Source organism: Primulina eburnea, chromosome 17 (assembly GCF_022965805.1).
Source record: "Primulina eburnea isolate SZY01 chromosome 17, ASM2296580v1, whole genome shotgun sequence".
Taxonomy (NCBI): domain Eukaryota; kingdom Viridiplantae; phylum Streptophyta; class Magnoliopsida; order Lamiales; family Gesneriaceae; genus Primulina; species Primulina eburnea.
Window position 1 is genome coordinate 26,797,220 of NC_133117.1, and position 19,431 is coordinate 26,816,650.

At 34.6% G+C, this 19,431-nt stretch overlaps 1 protein-coding gene across 1 annotated transcript; it reads left to right on the plus strand.

Annotated features, from left to right (window-relative positions):
- Nucleotides 1-13,677: 13,677 nt before the first annotated feature.
- LOC140818000 (uncharacterized) lies at nucleotides 13,678-15,377 on the plus strand. The gene is made up of 3 exons (XM_073177797.1): nucleotides 13,678-14,586; nucleotides 14,676-14,822; nucleotides 14,948-15,377. The coding sequence occupies exons 1-3, from the start codon at nucleotides 13,678-13,680 to the stop codon at nucleotides 15,251-15,253; spliced, it is 1,362 nt and encodes a 453-aa protein (XP_073033898.1). The 3' UTR covers nucleotides 15,254-15,377.
- The last annotated feature ends 4,054 nt before the right edge of the window (nucleotides 15,378-19,431 follow it).

Below are 19,431 nucleotides of genomic sequence, written 5' to 3' on the forward strand. Positions count from 1 at the left end.
CTTTTCCTCCTCTAGTTTGTACAAACTTTAAATCACCAAGATCGGTGTGTATTAGTTCTAGAGGAGTTGTACATCTTTCAATCGAGTGGTAAGGTGCTTTGGTCATTTTTTCTTCAACACATATATCGCATTTGTGTGTTGGATCGACGTTGTGTTTAGGCAATAATTCAAGTTTCATTAAACATTGCAAGGTATTAAAATTTACGTGTCCTAAACGAACATGCCATAAATGAGAACACTCAAGTAAGTAAATAAAACTTTTGTCTTTATTACTTTCAACAACACTTTGGCGTATAGCCATTACATTCAACTTGAAAAGGTTCTCATCGAGATATCCTTTTCCAATAAAATGACCATTCTTTGTTAATACAACCTTGTTTTACTCAAATACTAGTCTAAACCCATGTTTGACCAACAAAGACCCCGACACGAGGTTCTTTCTTATGTCCGGTACATGACGTGCATCAATAATTTCTTATGTTCGGTACATGAAGTGCATCAATAAGGGTTACTTCCAAACCCGATGTCATCTTCAGTATCACATTTCCGGTGCTCACCTGTAACGTCCGAAAAATCAGTCCACGTAAACCGCATGCATGCAAAAGTATTTTAATTGCTTAATTGTTTTATTTAATTGCTTTTAAATGCTAGCATGATGTTTACTATATGATTAAATGTAAAATTGCATGATTAAATGATTATATGACATGATTTCATGAAAATAAGGATTTTATACGAAATTCGATAATAGGCAGGGAAAAGGAGACCGGGGACGACTAAGACAATAATATGTATTTTTTCATTAAATAATGGCAAGGCTTCCTAATATGATTAAAAATGATTTACATTTTCTAAAAATGGTGGAATTCGAATTATTTTACGAATCGAGCTCGATTTTTCCCGGAAAGCCGGGTTTGGGCAAATAAAGAGTTTTAAAATATCAAAAATATTATTTTTGGGAAACTTATTTTATAAACTTTTATGTTTTATTTAATTAAGTATTATTGGGTCCAATTTAATTAATTTAAGTAGGCCCAATTACCCTTAATCATGCAAGCCCAAAACCAAAGCCCATTAATATGTTAATTAAATTATAAATAAGTGTTTTAGGTTTTAAAAACTTGAGATTTCAGCCTCCAAATAAGCCGAGAAACACCTTTGCACACACCATTCAGATTTTCAAAATTTAGGAAGAAAGAAAAGCTTGTGTTCTTCGTCGTCCGGTCGTCCGGTCGTCCAACGTCACACCCTCGCCGAAGATCGAATAATCGAGCGTTATAAACGCAAAGGCACGTTTTCTAAACACTTTTAACATAATACAAATCATAATATGCTTGATTTAATTGTTTATGCATGAAAAAAATGTTGGTGTTCGATTATTTTATGGCGGGATGCATATTTTCAAAATTTCAACGATTTTATGTTTGTTTGAAAAACGTTTTTGATTCCGACGGACACGCTGCAAATGCATGATAAAATATGAATGATTATAGCCAAAACATGATAATTAATTGAGAAATTAGAGGCTGGAAATCGTTGGCTAAAAATCAGAAAGTAAGAACCGTAAGTTTTCTTTGAGGTTTGTGTGCTAGGTGAGGTTCAAGGGTACGATCACTATGCATGGGTTCATGGGGCTCGACCAGGTCAGGGGGTTGGGTCCTAAGGGTCGTACTCTAGGGCTGGGTCGGGTCCTAGGGCGGCTAGGTGCGTGGGAGTGGCTAGGGAAGAGTCCTAGTGAACTAGGACTCTCCCCTATGTGTTGATCGCGGCTGCTGTGATTCGGGAGAGAGGGCAGCACGGCAGGGGCAATTCAGGAGGGTCCTATAGGGTCCTAGGGTGATGGGCAAGGGCTGGGCCAGGGGCTGGAGTGGCTGGGCTGGGCGCTGGCTCGAGAGAACGTGAAGGAAGCAAGACAGCAAGTTCTATGCGTAAGTTGGTTGTCACGGTTCAGAAGCTTCGCCTCTTGGGTTCAGGTTTTGGGATGGTCTGGGTAGGGGCTGGTCGTGGTCCAGGGATGTTTAGGTACAGGTGGGTTCGGTGGTGGCTCGTTTGGGAGAGTCCTAGACTAGTTAGGAGTCCTAACACCCAAGGAAACACACCCCACACACATGCAGAAATTGGTGCTTCTGTCCAGGGGAGTTTGAGCGACTTAGGGGCTTGTTATTTGGGCTGGGCTTGGTCAGTAGGGTGCCTAGTTGGGTTGGCTCGGGTTTGGCTCGAGGCGGCTCGGGCGTGGCTCGAGTAAATTGAGAGATGGCTCGGTGGGTTCACTATTGTGTCAATTTCGAAAATTAAGGAACTAAAATTGAATACATGGGTCCACGGGTGTGACTCATGACTTGGAAGGGTAGAATAAATCCTAGAAAGGTTAATTTTAAAATTTGGGATCAAAATAACGAGTTTTGGAATTTTTCCGGGATTTAATCGCCGCACAAAACGTTAATTAACGAATTAATTGAAACGCCTAGTTTTAAGCTTTATAAAATCATGAAAAATTAGGTTTAAGCTTAAATAACTATTATAAGTCTAAGTTTTTAATTTGAGAATTTTATATTAAGGTTTGGTTTAATTCAAGAATTTTTACGTCCAGGGGCAAAACGGTCTTTTTACACTTAGGAAAATACGAAAACGCTTGGCAGCGCCCCGAAGGATCATAATGCTTGTAAAATGATATTTTATGATTTATTATGATGATTTTGATGATAATATGTATTTTTATGATTTATGGTAAAGCTGTGCAATTTATAGTGTTTAAAATACTATTTTTGGAAAGCTGTCTTATTTTATGATTTTTAAAGAAAAAGAAAAATATTTTGAAGAATGTGAGTTGACTGTGACAAAAAATATGATATATGATTTTGTGGGGATAACGTGAGGGGAAAAGGCCCCAGAGGAAACCTGTCTATGGGGAAAGGCCCCCGAGGGAACCCCAACAATCATATTTCCACGGTGGAGCCTAGTGCATACCCTCATGGGCCATGTGGAGCTAAGACTGCAGTCGACCAAAGGATAAAAGCTAGTCACTTTCAAGGATCAAACTTCACCCAAAATGATATATGATTGAAATCTTTACGATTTTAATGATTTTATGATATATGATAATGATTAAAGCTATTTTTAAATGATTTTTTTAAAGGATTTATTTATGTTTAAAGTTATTTTAAAATGATTTTTACTATTTATGATTTATTTATGCTCAAATAATTTTTAATGGTTTATTTATGTTCAAAAGATTATTTTAAATAAAAATATGATTTTTAAATGTATGTGGATGTATTTGTATTATTTGTTATCTATGTTTAAAACGTGTTGAGTCTTTAGTCTCACTAGGTTTTTATGATGCAGGATTTGGTGATATTTGGAGGTGGTGACGATTGAGTCGATCGAGTGCAATACTACACACCCGAGGACCTTTATGTTTCCGCACTAGCTAGATAGATTTATGATTTAAAGATATTGCTAATGATTTTTATTAGAGATATTTTTATGCTTTATTTTTATTGTTAGCCGATCTTTTCGAAGGTCTATTTAGGAATTTTGGTTAGCCGATGATTTATGATTTTATTTTATGCACTTGAGATTTAAATTGTTAAATTATTTTATTTAGCTTAATATTTAGAATTTATGATTTATGATAAAAAAAAATCGAGGTCGTTTCACCACCACCTCAGATGTAGCGGAGTTTCCCATGTATAATTTTCTCCCGGTCGATGGAGTGTATGTGGAGAACATCCCCTTGTTTGAGCATATGTGTCGAGTTGGTCCAGTATCAACCCACCACTCGTTTGGGTTTTCCACCAAGTTTGCTTCTAAAACAACTGCAGACAAATCGGGTTGAGAAAAATCAAATGGTACCGACCTTTCTTGAACTACATTGGCTTGAGGATTTCCCTTCTTTGGCTTCCTACAATCTTTAGCCATGTGATTTGGTTTTCCGCAGTTATAACAAGTGCCTTTGAACTTCGTCTTATTTGGTGGTTGTTGGCCTTGTTGTGGTTGCTTCTCAAACTTCCTATTTTTCCCTTGGAAACTCGATTCAACAATATTCACCTGTGCCGTCATTTTACTTGCTTTGGCCTCGGTGCTCTTGTTGTCCTCTTCTATCCTCAATCTCACAATGAAATCCTCCAATCTCATCTCCTTTCTTTTGTGCTTCAAATAATCTTGAAATCCTTCCACAATGGAGTGAGTTTCTCGATCAACGCAGCAACTTGGAAGGACTCGCTTAGACTCATTCCTTCCGCATGAATCTCGTGCAAGAGAAGTTGTAGTTCTTGCACTTGACTCATCACAGATTTTGAGTCCGCCATCTTGTAGTCCAGAAATCTCCCAACAATGAACTTCTTCAAGCCCACATCCTCCGCCCTATATTTCTTATCAAGCATATCCCAAAGTTCCTTGGCAGTCTTGACTTGACAGTACAAATTATACAATGCATTGTCAAGTCCATTGAGGATGTAGTTCTTGCACAAGAAATCACTTTGGTTCCATGAATCCAAAGCGGCCCTCATGTTGGTATCTGTCTCGTTTTCAGCAACGGTGGGAGGATCCTCCTTTAAGAACCTTGACAAACTCAAGGTTGTGAGATAGAATAGCATCTTTTGTTGCCATCTTTTGAAATATACACCAGAAAAATTCTCCGATTTCTCTCCTTGTGCAATGGTTGCATGTGGTGTTGTAGATGTTGATGCCATTGAGACTCTTCTTGCAAATGATAAAAAAACAAAATTCTTCTTAAGATTGTTGTTTGTGGTATTCAAATATGAGAGGATAAGCAAGAAGAAAACAAAGGAATGACTTTGTAGAGGCAAGTGTTGAACACTTTCTCCTTAAGAAGAATTTTCCCCTTACAATGTGCTAAAGGTTTGTGGCAATCTTCTCCCAATATACAACTACAACTCTTGAATAATGAGCACTCAAATATTCAAGTTCTTTCACAAAGAAATGAAGAAACTCTCTCTTGTTGAAGAAGGAAGAAGACAATATGCATATGATATGTTATGTATGTTTGATTTTCAAAATATCAAACATTTAATGTTTTTCACGTGAAAAACATGATCTTTCATTCATAGGGATGTCCTTTGGCCATTGTAACTGATCACAAGCATCAAACAATGCCAAATGAATGAAAAAATGTCAGAAAAGCTCGAAAAATCTGATTGGACGCGTCTGTGCACACCTCTGCTCGCGCGCTGTCGAGAGCGCTCGGCAGGCGTGCGCACCCGCGCGCACCTGCGCGCAGATCCGCGTGCAGGTGCGCGCCTGCTACTGTTCATGCGCAACTTTTTTTTTTCTCCGATTTTCGTCCCTTACATGTTCCGACTACTCGTTTTAAGTTTGTTCAACATTTTATGAACTTGTTTCGAGTTTATTTCAGAACCAACGAACTTAATATTCGTTCATTAAGTTTCGTTCTTCGTTTCGAATTTTTCCAATCAAACATATTGATTTACTTGATTAATTTTCATTCATTAAACATCAAATTTTCCAACAAGAACTACAAAGGATCTGTGCTACCGCTCTTCGCCAACCGGTTTCACAAATTTCGCATAAAGAATCACTAGACGCATTAAATAAAGATAAGTATTGATTCTTTAATGCTTGATCATATAAAATGTTGTGTAAATATTTGTTTATGAGGTTAGCAAATGCATCCTTCTTATACTTTTGTGCTTGATTTATCCAATAATCTCTTAATGCTAGAATCACATGGTTAATGTTGCTCCCAAGATGTCACGTATGTGTATTAGGTGAATAAATGAATGACACCCAAGTTCATTGATGAAGGTCTTATGAAATCTCGTGAATTAAGTAGTCCACTTCTGTTTCTTGTCAAATTTGAATTTGACAAAGTTTTTGAATTGATCATCACTTTCAAAGATATTAGCTTGTTTCTCGGGTTACAAAAAAGAGAGATGAGGATTACTAAACTTCTCTACAAATATCTATAATGAATGCGTATTCTTTTTCCAGGCAATGTCTAAAATCCTATCACCCTTCTTGTCTTGCGAAGGATGATGATTCATTTCTGGAAAGTGATGGCAGATGGACTTGTGGTTAGTCAATCTTCTATACTCATTCTATTAGGATATATTTTTCAATTATGTGGTTGAGAACTAAAATTCTTGATATTCTGGAATTTCTACACTCCCCTGTTTCCCGGGTCCATACTTGCTGCTCTCTCCATTGTTAGGATTCATTTCGACACTCTCGACTTGATCTCTACAAGAATATTGGATTTTGATTAAGATGAGATGGTTGAAGGATGAAGATGCGTCACAAGTTTGCTTATATTTTGCTTTACAAGACTTAATTATTTGCTAGTTGTTAAACTAAATACATTTGGTGCATTTGTTGGGGTATAGATGTTTTTCGAGGTAACAAATTTGTCAGTCTTATACATTAATGATTGCAAAATCAATGACAATTATTGATTAACAATTTAATTTCTATTTTAAAATTTGTATTTATGTTAATTTGTTATATCTTTGAATATTATATCATGAAAATATTGAAAATCGATGACATTTCATAAAATATGACATTTTTTGTCAAAATAGAACATGAAATCATGTACATAAAAAATGTCATTATAAAACTCATATGAAGACATTCAAAAAAGTGATTTTAAACAACTATTAATGACAATTTTCAATGTCCTTATATACTAGTATATAAGACATTTGTAAGTGTCGCTACAGATTACATAATGAGACATTATAATTAACTTATAACCTATCATTAATGGCATTTTTTATTGTCACTATAAATAGCATAAACGACACTTGTAGTTGTCATTATAAATGAGTTTAACTGACATATAAATTTGTCATTATTACTATAATAACAAGGCATGTATAAATGTTTTTAAAACATGAGTTTTCCTGATATTTAAAAGTGTCATTATATAAATAATTAGTAACACGTATGAAGTTGTTAATATCTTATAACGACATTAAAAAATGTCAAGGAATTTAAGACGACATTGAAATAGATGACATTTGTTGGAGGTGTCACTAAAACTTAAATGTCACTAAATATTGAATATGATGACATTTATGAATGTCACCATAAGCATTTATTCTAGTAGTGACGTTCAATCGTTCTTGATCGAGAAATGGAGACGTAGACGAATCATTCGTCAAGATTCTATAACAAAACCATTTTTCATTTACTGTTATACATGGTTGTCTGCATTTATTTATTACTGGTACTATTTTGTTTGATGTCCAAGTCTTCCAACTCGTGTGCATTTTGAAAATCTGTGTACGGGGCGGGGCACCTAAGCCACTTGCAAAGTGGAAGACCTTATCAAGATCTTAAACTGGTTTCAGAATGGCTGCAAGATTATGACATATGAATTTAAATTCTTCAAGGTATTCTCCAAGTGGACTAGAATCCTTCTTAATTATCATCAGCTGATGTTTCAGATGTCCTTTTTCGACGGTGATGGGAAGTAGTTGTTGTTCTAGTGATGTCCATAGATCAAAAGCATTTCCTGCTTCTCCGAAAATCATGCTAAGGCCATCCTTTGTCATGGTTCCGAAGAGCCACGAGGTTAGGAGTCCATCATTTGATATTGGGAGTTCATTTTTCTTCTCCTTTTTCATTCGTAATTTCTTCTGGTGGTTTTTCATTCACTGAGATGTGATGGTAAATCCCAAAGGTTTGTAGAAATGAGTCAATATGACATCCATATGTTCTTACATAAAATAACACATTTTCTAGATTTATTAAAATGAGTCACGAAATAAATGGACCGATAAAAATAAACTATATATGAGAAATAATACAACGGATTGTAAAGTCATTCTCTGAATTTTCTCTTAAAAATTATAGTAAATTTATAACACGCAGCACGATCGCTTTTTGAACACATCTATTAATAGTAGGTCTCTTGTGAGAGGGGTCAACTTTCTCAATATTTACAATAAAAAAAATAATATTTTGACATAAAAAATAATAATTTTTCATTAGTAACCCAAATAGAATACTTGTATCACAAATACATATGAGACAACCTTACACAAATTATCTATGCTATGTTATTAAATTTGAGACATAGAATAACTAAATTTGATGTAATGACAAATTTTTTAAAATACCAAAAATAACCCTATAAAATTATAAAAATACTATATTTCTATTCAGCAAAAAATATTATAAAAATATATTTTAATAAATTTGTGTATCATCTTATCACTATCATATCCATTTTCCAAAAAATTTAAACCAAATAAAAAATATTTGTAATATTTATCCAAATTTTAAAAATTTTAAACGATAATTTACTTATATAAAAAATCATTATAAGGAAGCATTAAAATTAAAATAAAAAAATCACCATAAAAAATAACATATACGAAAAGTTATTAGTATTAATAATATATAAGCAACTAATTATACTAATCTAATGTGGTCATGAGATAATTTTGAGTTTTCCGAAGATATTCTATCTTCCTATTGTTTTTGAATTTTAAAAAATTAGCATAATCAGTTTCGTATATAAAAGAAATTATTAAGAAAATTAGATTTAAAATTTTTTTTTTAATCGAATTTATATATAGAGGGCTTACAATTTCACCAACAGACACGGAAACCACCCCTTCACTTTCATCCTTGCTTCTCAATTCTCTCCACCGCTGCCATAACTCTTTAACTTTTGAATCTGCAGACGTCGATAAACCTATAATTCTCTCTTTAATTTTTGATTTTAGGTGGATTTAAACTGGTCTAAGTTAACAGATTCTCTAAAAACTTCGGTTTTGCTTTGCTAATTTTGTTTCAGTCGGTTGATTAATCTTTTCTTGACATAACAAAGAATTCTCCTTAATCATTAGTAATAATCAAAAGAGTAAACCCGTCGGAGTTCTTCCATTCAACATCTTTGCTGTACAGACAGGAATCGAGGTTTGTTTTATCTCCCAAAACTCGTTTGGTGATATTTCTTTTCTTTTTATAATTGTTTAGTTTACTACATATTTCTAGAGTCCAAATATATTCTATTTGTAAAAGGGTTTTTAACTTGGATATTTACGTACAGTTCCTTTCTTTTCTTTGGGTTGTTCAGAATGAGTGAGAACCGGGAGGTGGACAAGATCAGCCAGTTACCGGACGATGTTCTTGTGTGCATAATCTCTCGATTGACATGGCGAGAAGCTATCGCTGTTGAAGACTGATTCAAAGAAGTAATGAGACTTGGTCTTTGATATTTTTAGATTTATTATTTAGTCAATAAGTAGTGCCAATAAAATCTCTAGTTGTTGAGATAATTCAGTTGTGCAAACGTTGGGTTGTAAGCCTATATAAAGGCATTCTCTTTTCTGAAATAAAGTGTGGAAATAGTTTGGTTCTCAAGATAAATATTCTTCACTATTTTTGCCATTGTTCCTCTGTAATTCATTTTCAAATCCTTTTGTTTTCTTTATTTCCACAACATTTGTGGTATCAGAGCCAGGTTCTTTCATAACTGGGTTTCAAACTCATGGCAACTAATGGCAATGTTGTAAGCATCTCTCAACCAGTCATACCAGTATTCAAAGGAGAAAATTATGAATTCTGGAGCATTAAAATGAAAACTCTTTTCAAGTCTCAAGAGTTGTGGGAATTGGTCGAAAATGGATACCAAGATCCAGATGATGAAACAAGACTGAAAGAAAACAAAAAGAAAGATGCAAAGGCATTATTCTTTATCCAACAAGCTGTCCATGAATCAATTTTTTCTAAAATTGCTGGTGCAAATACATCAAAAGAAGCTTGGACAACATTAAAGAGTGCGTTTCAAGGTACATCGAAGGTGATTATTGTAAAACTTCAAACGGTTCGTCGGGATTTCGAAACCTTACTTATGAAAGGAGGAGAATCCGTGCAAGATTTCTTGACCAGAGTTGCTGAAATCGTCAATCAATTTAGGTCCTATGGAGAAGAAATCTCTGATCAAACAATTGTGGAGAAAGTGCTTAGAAGTCTGACTCCAAAATTTGATCATGTTGTAGCTGCAATTGAGGAATCTAAGGACTTATCAACATATTCATTTGATGAGCTAATGGGATCACTACTATCTCATGAGGTAAGAATAAATAAATCGGTTGAAAAAATTGAAGAAAAAGCCTTTCATGTACAGGGGGGTAACTCAAACCAGAAATATGAGCAAAGAAATGCAACTGGTAGAGGATGTGGAAGAGGAGGATCACGCAGCAGAGATGATTATGGCAGAGGAAGAGGTGACAAAAACATTCAATGTTACTATTGCAAAAGATTTGGGCATATAAAGGCTGATTGTTGGAAACTAGATAAGCAAAGTAACCTCAAACAACAAGAAGAAACTAATGTCCCATATTGTAACTACTGTAACAAATATGGGCATGTGCAGGATCAGTGTTGGCATAAAAATAGGCAAGCAAATTATGCAGAGGAGCAGGAACAAGAGGCAAATTTGTTCATGGCTTATCAAGAAGATGCAAAGTCTACTAACAATATTTGGTTTTTGGATAGTGGATGCTCTAATCATATGACAGGATCAAAGGCATTGTTTAAGGAGCTTGATGAGTCATACAAGATAAAAGTGAGGCTTGGAGATGACAAACAAATGCAAGTGGAAGGAAAAGGTACTATAGCAGTAAATGATGGCCATGGTAATATTAAGCTCCTTTGTAATGTCTATCTCATTCCGGATTTAACTCAAAATCTCTTGAGTGTTGGGCAACTCATGGGTAATGGGTATTCTGTTCTTTTTGACAATGGCTCATGTGTGATTAGAAATAAAGAATCTAATCAAGTCATTGTTAATGTTAAAATGATGCCAAATAAATTGTTTCCTCTTGAAGTTTCTAGTGTTGAAAATCATGTCCTTGTTGTCAAAGAAAACACCGAGTCCAGACTGTGGCACTTGCGTTATGGACACTTGAATATTAAAGGTTTGAAATTGCTGAGTCAGAAAGAAATGGTTTCCGGGCTGCCTAACATCGAGTCTTTAGATTTATGTGAAGGGTGTGTGTATGGGAAGCAATACAAGAGATCGTTTCCTATTGGAAAATCTAGAAGAGCAACAAATCGTTTGGAGCTTGTTCATGCTGATTTGTGTGGTCCTATTCAAACTGAGTCATTTGGAGGAAGCAAATATTTTTTGTTATTCACCGATGATTACAGTCGCATGAGTTGGGTTTATTTTCTGAAACTCAAGTCAGAAACATTTGAATCATTTAAAAAATTCAAGGCACTTGTTGAGAAGCAAAGTGATGGAAACATAAAGACACTTCGCACTGATAGAGGAGGTGAATTCTTATCTAACAATTTTATTCAGTTTTGTGAAGAGCAGGGGCTGCACAGAGAGTTGACTGCTCCATATACACCCGAGCAAAATGGCATAGCTGAACGGAAAAATAGAACGGTGGTTGAAATGGCAAGGAGCATGCTTAAAGCAAAAGAACTTCCAAATAAATATTGGGCCGAAGCTGTTGCTACATCAGTTTATTTACTAAATTTATCACCGACCAAGGCTGTTTTAAATCAAACACCATATGAAGCTTGGAGTGGTAAGAAACCTTCAGTAAGTCATTTAAAAATATTTGGTTGTATTGCGTATACTTTGATTGATTCACATAATCGTAGCAAACTTGATGATAAATCAACAAAATGCATTTTTGTTGGTTATTGTACACAATCTAAAGCATATAGGCTGTATGAACCTGTCATTGGCAAAGTGATTATTAGCAGAAATGTCATATTCAATGAAGATGAAAAGTGGAAATGGCAAGAAGAATCTGGAGGTGCTCATATTGATGTTCCATCATTAATTGAAACTCCACAAGTTGAAGAATTTCCTTTGCAGCAGAATTCTTCAAGTTCAATTCCTTCAAATTCAACCACTTCAAGTCCTGTATGCAGTAGCTCATCTTCAGATGAAACACCACCATTGAAATTTCGATCATTAAGGGAAATTTATAATTCAACTCAAGCTTTGTTTGTTGCTGATCCTGTTAAGTTTGAGGAAGCTGTAGGAAAAGAAGAATGGCGTGTTGCAATGGAAGAAGAGCTAAAATCAATTCAGAAAAATGAAACTTGGGAATTGATGAACTTATCGGAAGGAAAAAATGCTATTGGAGTCAAATGGGTGTTTAGAACAAAGTATCATTCGGATGGTTCCATTGATAAACATAAAGCTCGTCTCGTTGTAAAAGGGTATGCCCAACAACAAGGAATTGATTATGAAGACACATTTGCTCCGGTTGCACGCTTCGAAACAGTAAGAATTTTACTTGCACTAGCTGCCTATTTAAGTTTGCCTATTTACCAATTTGATGTCAAGTCGGCATTCTTGAATGGGGAATTGCAAGAAGATGTTTATGTCACCCAACCTGAAGGTTTTATTATTCATGGTAAAGAAGACAAGGTGTATAAGCTCAAAAAGGCTCTTTACGGGTTGAAACAAGCGCCACGTGCATGGTATAGCAAAATCGACTCATATTTTCTTGAGAATGGTTTTGAAAGAAGTAAAAATGAGCCCACACTATACTTGAAGAGACAAGGTAATGATGATATTTTGATCATATGTATTTATGTAGATGATATGATCTATATGGGGTCATCTTCTGCTCTTGTCAATGAATTCAAAGTTTGCATGAAAAAGAAATTTGAAATGTCAGATTTGGGTCGATTACCTTACTTTCTTGGCCTTGAAGTGAATCAAGTTGAGGATGGGATTTTTGTTTCACAAAAAAAATATGCTACTGATCTGCTCAAAAGATTCAGTATGATCAATTGTAAAGTTGCAGATACCCCAATGAATTTAAATGAGAAACTACAATTTGATGATGGCACTGGAGCAGCAAACTCAAAGTATTTCAGAAGTATGGTTGGAGGCTTGATTTATTTGACTCATACTCGGCCTGATATAGCATTTTCAGTTGGGGTGATATCAAGGTTTATGCATTCTCCTTCAAAACATCATCTAGGTGCTGCAAAAAGAGTGCTACGCTATATTGCAGGGACAACTGATTTTGGGTTATGGTATGATCATGATTCAGACTTTAAATTGCTTGGATTTACAGACAGTGATTGGGCTGGGTGCTTGGAAGATAGAAAGAGTACATCTGGTTATGTGTTTAGGCTTGGTTCAGCTGTTATCTCATGGTGTTCAAAGAAGCAAGCAACAACAGCATTGTCATCTTCCGAAGCAGAGTATGTAGCTGCTACTTCAGCAGCATGTCAAGCTGTATGGTTGCAAAGAATTCTAGAAGATCTAAGGCATAAGCAAATTGAAGCAACTAAGATTTATTGTGACAACAAATCTGCAATAGCTATGTCCAAGAATCCAACATACCATGGAAGAACAAAGCATATTGATCTTCGAATTCATTTCATCAGAGAGTTGGTTGCAAAAGAGTTGATTACCTTGGAGTTTTGCAATACAAATGAACAAGTCGCTGACATATTTACGAAATCCCTTCCATGCAAGAAACATATGTATTTCAGAAATCAACTAGGTGTCTGTAGCTTTGAATCAAGGGAGAGTGTTGAAGACTGATTCAAAGAAGTAATGGGACTTGGTCTTTGATATTTTTAGATTTATTATTTAGTCAATAAGTAGTGCCAATAAAATCTCTAGTTGTTGAGATAATTCAGTTGTGCAAACGTTGGGTTGTAAGCCTATATAATGGCATTCTCTTTTCTGAAATAATGTGTGGAAATAGTTTGGTTCTCAAGATAAATATTCTTCACTATTTTTGCCATTGTTCCTCTGTAATTCATTTTCAAATCCTTTTGTTTTCTTTATTTCCACAACAATCGCCACCTAGCATCCTATCTACTCATTGGCGCCACCTCTACACTTACATCACTCGGCTCTCCTACAGCACTCGACATCCCTCCGAAGAATCAAAAGACAAATATTTTCGACAATCACAGGAAAAGGAATTCCCGAACCACATGAAGGAGGCTTATGATTTCCTATCTTCAAACAAAGACTGTCGGTTTTTGAAAGAATTCAAATTTCATACACCCTATCTGAAGGGAGGCAATATTAAGACGTGGTTGCCATTGTTGCTGGAAAAAGAAGTAGAAAGCATCGACATACGAATAATTTATCAAAACAAAGCTATGCCTGGCTATTACACTTTTCCCCGTAGGACTTTGATTAAGAGAAAAGGTGGAGACTTAGGGTTGTTTCCGGGCCTCAAGTCACTCAGAAAATTGTCTCTATGCTCTCTTCATGTAGATGATCGAGATGTTGAGTTTTTCATTTCGAACTGTACTGTTCTTGAACACTTGTCCATCGTGGGTTCTCACAGGTTGAAAAAAGTGTCGTTGGTTGGACATTCGAAGTTGAAGAGCTTGGAAGTTTCTTCCTCTAGGAACCTCATATCGATCGAGGTTCGCGACATGATCAACCTTGTTTCTTTGACATGTTATAAATTGCATCATATGTATTCACAGCCGAAGTATTCAATTCTCCTCCAAAATGTCCCAAAGCTTGTTGAGTTCAACTCGTCCGACCAACTTCACTTACTTGGCCTCATCTTCCCGAGCATTTCGTCTCCCATTCTTGATCAACTACTGCACATTAATGTCATCTCGGTGGAACGCTCTGTACGTGGTATTATAATCAATTAGTATCAGTGTTACTTTTATCTTTTAATTATTTGTATTGATGATATTATTATTTCTACCATTGGCAGCGTCACGTAATATATCCACCCATTCCCGTATTAAAGAATTTAAAGCATCTCAAGCTTCAAGTTAATTGTTTGAATGGTAGCAAGAGTATTCTTCTCGATTTTCCTGCGTATTGGGAATGTCCTAGCTTGGAGAAAATTGAGATAAAGGTAAGTTTGGTTTCACCTTTGACATATACATACATATATAATATATATATATATATATATATATATATATATATATATATATATGGATGGCATGCAAAATCTTGATTAATGTGTTTTATTTGCAGCTTCTGTGGAGGAGTTGTGAAGTTTTTGATGATGGGTATCATAATTCTATAATGGAGGAACTTAAAAGAGGATATTTGATAGTTGAACCACATAGCCATCTCAAAGAGGTGAGACTCTCAGGATGTATAGGGTCTCCAGTTGAATTAAGCTTATTATTTCTTCTGGTCAAGCAAGCCGTGGCACTAGAACAACTCATTGTCGAACCTTGTCAAGAAACTCCGGAGATCCGACAGAGGGTCGTGGTTCTTGTACGAGAGCATCTTCGGCGAATTACGCCGGTCCCGATTAATCTAATCATTATCTAGCCGATTATATATCTATATAAAATGCGAAATATTTGGAATTTTGTTTATAGATTTTTAAAGGGCAAACAGAAATTTAGCAACAAAAGTATGTATGTAGCTTGAGATAATAAGTTGGTGAGGCTGATCGCACCATGTTGAAGTTGTCATGATTTTGGTTTCTAACATTGAGAAATGTCTATGGGTAGAACAAGATCCGTTCGTTCGTTTTAAATCATTAACGATGGCATTAATGAATTTTATACATATTACTTGAATATATATGCTTCGTTTGGCTTTTCTTTTTTTTTTCATTTATGTATCATTCCATTGAATCACCATGGATAGCATAATAAAATTAAAAAAAAAATCTATTTTATTTGATTTCTATTATAAAGCGTGTAGTTTGGTAAATTTTGAGAGTTTGAGATTTTTACTTATTACCATAAATTTTTATTTTTTCACAACACGTTATCAGCACGAAGCTCTAAAAGTCTTCCATACATTTTCAAGCTCCAAACAGAAGAAAAAGGTAACAAAAGTAATAATATTTATTTTACTGTTATTTATTTATTATGTATATATTTAATATATAATATAATGTTATTATTAGAAATAATAAAAATAAATTTTTCAAAAACTTGTTATAAATCCTGGGAGGATGTTAAGACGACATCCCACACTCCCGGTAAGGGATACGACAAGTATAAAAGTTTATAAGGTTTTTAAACAAAATAACTTATGACACCTCATTATAATAATTTGATATGATATACATAATTATTTAAACATGTCTAATATTATATACACCATATTATTACCATAAAATTATACAAATACATACATTTATTTTTTTGTACACCAACGGTAACAAAACAGCTAGTTTTTGCCTTATAAATATTATCTCACAAACTCTTTCAATCACTCCAACTTTCTCTTCTTCTCTAAAAATTATTCTTCACTAAAATTTTCGAAGGAAAAAGAAGATGGCTTTCCTAAGGTTATTTTTAATTATTTTAGTTATCATACTCACAAGTCTTTTATTTATCGGAGAATATCCTCCTCGTGTGTTTTCTTTATTTTTACAAATGCTTGTACTTGTTGTTTATCCATTACTTTGTATTGCAATATTCATTAACTAATAAAATGCATCGTAATTTTTTTAGTACCACCATGTCCAATTTTGCTAGATATTCTGAACTCATCGCCTGTCTTCTTGTGGCGGAAAAGAACAACGAGCTATTAATGAGAAATCATCAGTCCCGACCCACTGGATCAACATCATTTCCAGAAGTAAATGCTGTAAGTAAAAATGAATTTAAACCTGGAAACTAAAATCAAATTCAAAGACAAGGTTTTGGTCGAGGTCGAGGTCGTGGACGTGGACGTGGATGTGGAATTGGCTGTGGTCGTGGTCGAGGCCGTGGTTTTGAAAACAATAGAGATAGTTATTTTTATAACTCATCTCAAAAGAGCGTCCCAAACCATCCACTGAAAAGGCATCATGAGAATACAAGTGTTAATGAGAATCACTCAAAAAGATATGAAAGTTCTTGTTTCAGATGTGGTACTCCAGGACATTGGTCCCGTATTTGTCGAGCCCTTGAGCATCTTTGTAAACTTTATAAAGAATCATTAAAGAGGAAAGAAAAGGAGAACAACTTCACTGAACGCAGTGACCGTTTGAGTGAGTCAACTCATTTTGATGCTGGTGATTTTATGAATGATTTCTCTGGAAATGATCAATATGTTGGTGGGATAGAAATGAACAATATTGATGCTGCATATTTTCTCAATGATTTCTCTGAAAATGAACAATATAGAGGTAGAATATAAATGTACAATAATTTATTTTTCATGTATTCATATAATAATGTTTTATTGTATAATTATGATATGTGTTATATTTAAATATATATTGTCAGTAATTTTATTTCATTGCATATTTTTTTAAGTTCAAAAATGGAAAATGCTATGAGCAAAGCTGAAGTTTGCATACCCGATAGTGGTACAACGCACACTATCCTCCGAGATAAAAGATATTTCTTGGAACTAAAACCAACAAAAACAACAGTGAATACAATATCAGGTCCTGTAGACTTGATTAAAGGATGTGGTAAAGCACAATTTTTGTTACCTAATGGTACAAAATTTTTGATCAATGATGCATTATATTCACCATAATCGAAAAGAAATTCGTTGAGTTTTAATGATATATATTCCCATGGGTATGATACTCAAACAATGAATGAAGGGAATGAGAAATATATGTGTCTTATCACATATAAATCAAGAAAGAAATATGTGATTGAAAAACTACCAATGCTCTCCGTTGGATTGCATTATACACATATAAGTCTCATTGAATCTAACATGGTAGTTGATAATTCTTCAATATTAACAAATTGGCATTGTGACATCCTGGTTCAACAATGATGCGAAGAATCAAAGAAAATACACATGGTCATCCACTGAAAGACCAGAAGATCTTTCAGAATAATAAGTTTCAATGTAAATCATGTTCTCTTGGAAAACTTATTATAAGACCATCACCAGTCAAAATCCAAACTGAATCACCAATGTTTCTTGAACGTATTCAGGGTGATATTTGTGGACCAATCCATCCATCATGTGGACCATTCAGATACTTTATGGTATTGATTGATGCCTCCAGCAGATGGTCATATGTATGTTTATTGTCAACTCGAAATGTTGCATTTGTAAGATTACTTGCTCAAATAATAAAATTGAGGAATCAATTACCCGATTATACAATCAAGAAAATTAGACTTGATAATGCTGGTGAATTTACTTCCAAGATTTTCAGTGATTATTGTATGTCTATAGGAATCATTGTTGAGCATCCTGTTGTTCATGTACATACACAGAATGGATTGGCTGAATCATTGATTAAACGTCTGCAAATGATTGCTAGACCAATGATTATGAAAACAAAGCTCCCTATTTTTATATGGGGACATGAAATTTTACACGCTGCTTCATTAATTCGCATCAGATCAAGTGCATATCATAAATACTCCCCATTGCAGCTTGCATTTGGTAAAGAACCAAACATTTCTCATTTGAGAAATTTTGGATGTATGGTGTATGTGCCTATTGCACCACCGCAACAAAAGAAAATGGGACCTCAAAGAAAGGTTGGAATTTATATCGGTTATGATAGTCCATCAATCATTCGATATCTTGAACCTCAGACAGGCGACGTGTTCACAGCACGTTTTGCTGATTGTCATTTTAATGAGGAAATCTTCCCAATGTTAGGGGGAGAACAGAAACATACCGAAAAGGAAATTACATGGTATGTATCATCATTGTTACATCTGGATCCAAGAACAAAAAAATGTGAAAAAGATGTAAAGCAAATTGTACACTTGCAAAGAATAGCAAATCAAATACCAGATACATTTGCAGACACAAAAAGGGTAACTAAATCATATATACATGCTGCAAATGCCCCTGCTCGAATTGAAATTCCTCATGATGTCATTAAACGCCTGAAGCGTGGAAGGCCAGTAGGTTCCAAGGATAAAAATCCTCGAAAAAGAAAATTCATAGAGAAACACGATGATCACAAAATAAAGAATGATGTTCCTGAAGAAACGCATGATGATCACAAAATAGAGAATGATGTTCCTGAAGAAACACATGATGATGAAAATGTTCTGTCAGAAACACAAACAGACGAGAATCATGAAATCTCTATCAATTACATTAATACTGGAAAAATATGGAACCGAAAATATATAGAAGAAATTGATGATATATTTTCTTATAATGTGGCAATCGACATCATAAATGATAATGAAGATCATGAACCAAAATCTTTTGGTAAATGTAAAAATCGGCAGGATTGAATAAAATAGAAAGAACTCATCCAGGTTGAATTGGATTCGCTAAATAAACGTAATGTTTTTGGACCTATAGTCCTTAAACCTGAAGGTGTAAAACCTGTTGGATACAAATGGGTTTTTATTCGAAAGCGAAATGAGAAAAATGAAATAGTAAGATATAAAACTCGACTTGTTGCACAAGATTTTTCTCAAAGACCTGGAATTGATTATGAAGAAACGTATTCTCCCGTGATGGATGCAATTACGTTTCGGTATTTGATTAGCTTGGCAGTATCTGAAAATTTAGAAATGCGTCTTATGGACGTTGTTACAGCTTACTTATATGGATCA

Excerpts from the sequence above, each read along its gene's own strand:
- LOC140818000 (XM_073177797.1), top strand. The coding sequence starts at position 13,678 with ATGTGTGGAAATAGTTTGGTTCTCAAGATAAATATTCTTCACTATTTT. Across the intron at positions 14,587-14,675 it reads TCATCTCGGTGGAACGCTCT|CGTCACGTAATATATCCACC; the intron begins GTACGTGGTATT and ends TACCATTGGCAG. Across the intron at positions 14,823-14,947 it reads TGGAGAAAATTGAGATAAAG|CTTCTGTGGAGGAGTTGTGA; the intron begins GTAAGTTTGGTT and ends TTTTATTTGCAG.